General features: G+C 34.8%; 1 protein-coding gene across 1 annotated transcript, besides 1 other annotated feature; it reads right to left on the minus strand.

The window, feature by feature from the left end:
• Positions 1–384: 384 nt before the first annotated feature.
• On the minus strand, positions 385–1,090 carry CG32945 (uncharacterized protein). The gene has a single exon (NM_176398.2). It carries the CDS (start codon positions 1,037–1,039, stop codon positions 539–541), a length of 501 nt encoding a protein of 166 aa, NP_788575.1. The 5' UTR covers positions 1,040–1,090; the 3' UTR covers positions 385–538.
• Positions 1,091–2,110: 1,020 nt separating this feature from the next.
• Positions 2,111–3,351: a mobile genetic element.
• Between the last annotated feature and the right edge of the window lie 1,085 nt (positions 3,352–4,436).

Here is a 4,436-nt window from a genome sequence, read left to right on the forward strand (position 1 = left end):
GAATATTCTAATGTCTTTGGTTAAAGGGTATACTAGAAAAGTATGTAAGTGGCATATTTTCACAAGTAATTTCAATTTCTACACCTAAAAATCGACCAAAACTGCCACGCCCACACTTTTGCAGAATATTGATATTTTTCATATTTTTTATTTTGTTTAGATATATTATTAAAGAGTACTTTATACGGATTACAAAATAAAATCGATAGGACAAATGGATGTACTACTGCAGGAAGAGAAAAGAGAGCATCTAAATCGAATGGTTGAATGTAAAAAAATCGCTTTAAAATTATCCACAAACATTTTCTCCTTATGTCGACATTTCTAGCACCGCAATGACAAAAAATAGGATGTAAGGAGGATAAAGCACAAAAGAAACGAAATAAAGGTTTCACCACGTTACATTTAATTAAAAATTCCCAAAACTGAAAATTCTAAAACTCTAAAATTAACTAAGCGTCTTTTATCCTATGGAGTAGGATAAAAGTTTTTGGCTTTTGACCTTAAATGGATTATTAAGATCGTCGATCGCCTATCTTTAAGTACATGTATTGGTTTTCGATAATTCGGCATACTGTTTGGCGAATACGAATCGGTGATACTGTCTGGCCAAATTAGAGCACTGAAGGGGTTCGTTTGGAAACCGTTGATAGCAGTGAACCAGCTCTTCCTCGAATTTTTCGATCTCGCCCTCGCAATCCTTGGCCCATTTTACAGGCGTACCGAATAGTTCTTGAACCAATTTTAAGGATTTTCCGAACTCTTTTTCCTCGACTTCCAAAGAACGCTTCTTCCAGGACTTGGCCACCGGAACTGGATGTAAGGCACTCACATTATGCTGCTTATGTTCCATCGGAGTACGTATATCGGAACACGATTCTTTTATTGGTTTTTGCTTACACGCTTCACAGGTGGTAGATCCGAGTTCAGTACTTATGACGGTGGCCTGCTTTATTCTATCTACCACATCCCGAGTAATCTCAAATGCCGTTGGATTTTCAATCTGCACCGTTTGCGGCTTGCTGTTCCCAGCACCCATGTCTGAGAATATTATTTCCTTATTTTTTTTTTAATTTGTTCTTCGTTTTGGAGTGACGGATAATTTAACATATTTGACCACAAAAGCAAAGATAGCTAAAAAATTACCTTGTAGAAGAAAAGGGTATACTAGATTAGTCATAAAGGAAGTAGTTCCGTGAAAATCTGACAATTTACTTTTGAGCTATAAAACTATAAAAGAAATTTTACATTACATTTCTACGCATTTGGAAAATGTTTTGATTTTTTTTTTGTTGATTACAAATTTGAAATAATTTCCAGGAAAAACTTGGATTTCACCACTTTTTAGAAAATCACCCTAAACTAACTGAAAATCGGTTATAAATAGCTCGATATTATTCTTCCATATATGTTCACTTGAGTTTTAACGGACAGCACTTAGGAAAAAGAAGGACATAGGAAGTTCCTACGCACAGTGCTCGCCGTTGTATGGTGAGCGCGGCCATAAATACTTCCAGTTAAGGTAAATCTAAAATCGTATATAAAAATTAGTCAGATCGGACTACTCCATCATATATTTGCGTTAGAGCGATCGGAAATTTTCTAATATTTCCTTTACTTATATGGGATTTTAAAAAGAATAAAGAAAAGTAGTCTTAGTTGTCTTAAAATATTTATGCCCACATCATACCAATGTATTGCAACATCAAGAAACGTCCCATGAAAACCCATATTTAATCTTTTTTATAGTTTACATCAAACTTAAAAGTTAAATAACATAGTTAATAACAACATTAATAATATAAATGTAAGTGGGTAAAGATATAGTAAATTATTCTAGTAGGCTTATAGTCGATTTTAAGAGTTTTGACTTTTGCTAACATGGAAGTTGTCTTTTGGGGGAGGAGCTTTAAAATATAATATTAAATAGGTCGGTGTTTGTTAAAAAAATTGTACTCGCATTCTTCAGCCTAAACTTTATATATTTTTACTTCTGGATTCTGCAACTTCTTCAGAAAGTTCTCAGATTGAGACTAAACAATTTCTAATAAATAAAGAAGCATGAGTTTATCTAGCACTGAAGGGGAATGGTAGTGTATGGATATATATATTTTTTTTCGCACGGGTCCCACCGCCACACCGCCCAACCGACCGAGGGGCGCTGCCGTGTATCGTACGGCTCGATTCGCGAAAAGATATAGGCACGATATAAAAAAGAGAACAGGAACGAGGAAATGAATATAATGTAAAATAAAAAAAAAGTAAAAATGTAAAAAATAACTATATTAAATATTAGTAGTTATGTTAGTAGTAGTTAGTTAGGTGTTAGTAGGATCTAATTATGTAATAAAAAAGTTAAAATCGATTGCTTTAAGAGCGGAAGAGAGTCAAGATTACAGATAATAGGATAAAGTCTATTATAGCCAGAACATAAAACTCTGTAAGGGTCATGCAACTCATAGTTAAATCTACAATGATTTAAGATAAGGGTATATAGTTTCTAGTGAATCTACTTGGAACCGAGGAGTTAAGCCGACTAATCAAGTCGGGACTCTCAACATCCCCACGAATAAGCTTACAAAGTAGTCTACTGGAATAAGGAGGTAATATACGGTTTGCATCCCAATTTAGGCCCCGCAAGGCAAAAAGTAAGAAGTTTTTTTGGACCGATTCAATGCGGTCCGAGTGGACTGCGTATTGTGGACTCCAAACAAGTGATCCGTACTCGAGAATCGGACGGACTAACAAAATAAATAAGGTTTTAGTCAAGTAGGGATCATCAAATTCTTTAGACCACCTTTTTATAAAACCAAGCACACCCCTGGCCTTATTGACAATATATGAAATATGGTCAGAAAATTTTAGTTAAGGGTCTAGAAGAACACCAAGATCATCAACGTCGTGCGTATTGGGTTGACACGACAAAAGGTCATAACTTTACATTTGGAGCCATTTAAGTCTAATACGTTATCACGGCACTATATTTGAAATCTGTCTCGATCGGATTGTAAGTCCAAACGTCGCGAAGTGTCCTTGTGCTGGAGGCATAATTTAACATCGTCTGCGTACATAAGTACACGCGAATGTTTTATTATTAAGGGGAGGTCGTTAATGAATAAGGTAAAAAGAAGCGGACCAAGGTGGCTCCCTTGTGGGACACCGGATGTGACTCGGAGAATACAAGATAAAGAATTTTTAAAGAGGACTTGTTGTGTCTTGCCATTCAGATAGCTAGAAATCCAATTTAGAAGATCAACAGGGAAACCTAAAAGATCAAGTTTTCTTATTAGAAGGTAATGATTGACAGAGTCAAATGCTTTACTAACATAAGTGTAGAAGATTATTTTTGAACAACTCCTTTTGCCGTTTCCAATGCATAGGCTCTGAATTTTTCCGGATTTTTAAAATATCCTGTTGATCATGGAAATTAATTCTTTATCAAGGCCTGTTAGACTGAATAAATTGTTATTCGTATTACATTTTTGTTTTTTGCTTCCATGGAACGAATTTGAATGAAGTACTCAAAAAAACGTATATATGCATTTAACGTTGAGGGCCCAAATTCAAATCGTTCTTCTATACTTTTCTAAGAAGGCATTTCTCCAAATTATTCATCTGAGTTGGGTTTTTTTCTTATATGTAAAACTTTGCTGATGATGTTTCGGTTTAAGCATTGCATATTTTACCCTCGACAATGGTGAGCTATGACTAATATTGTCTCTCATAGCTGGTAAATTTTAGTTTGGAAATATTCCTTTTCCTTAATCGACAGTTAAGTATTTTCCTTCTTGAATTGAAATCTTATTGGTCTGCAGTAACGGGTGGATGATGGTCGGTGTTTTTTCCAAATAATCTGACGAGTTTTTGACTTTGTAATAAGTCTGAGCGGCACGTACCATGTAACAAAAAGCTATTATTTTCGAAATCTGTATTTGAAACCCTCTGCTTGTATTCAGCAAGGCCAGTGCTACTATTAAAATAACATTGTTTACTGAATCTGCTTCAATGTAATTGATAATTTCCTTCTGAATCTGCAATATTCGTTTTGCAGTGTGACCCAGTACGCTGTGGAGTTCAACTTTAGCCATGGATTCGTTTATTTTAATACCATCTGGATAACTTTTTGATTTGGCTAAAAGAATCTTTTCGTAGTGGAGCCATGTTTTTTAATGTTTTTTAAGGGCTATGCAGCCCTACCACAAAAGGGCTATTTTTTGCAAATATATCTAGCGCGGTTGGGTTTTCTGCAAACTTCTGTCACTTCCTCCATATCTTCAATCAATTTTTGTACGCGATTTGCTACATTTTTTGCTTTGTGTGCATTGACATGACTGACAGTAAAGTAAATAACAGAGTAATATAAATAAGATAACAAAACAACATATTTGAAACCAAATAAAATACAAGCACAATAAAAGGGTCTTAACAAAAAACCA

Source organism: Drosophila melanogaster, chromosome 3R (genome assembly GCF_000001215.4).
Source record: "Drosophila melanogaster chromosome 3R".
Taxonomy (NCBI): Eukaryota; Metazoa; Arthropoda; class Insecta; order Diptera; family Drosophilidae; genus Drosophila; species Drosophila melanogaster.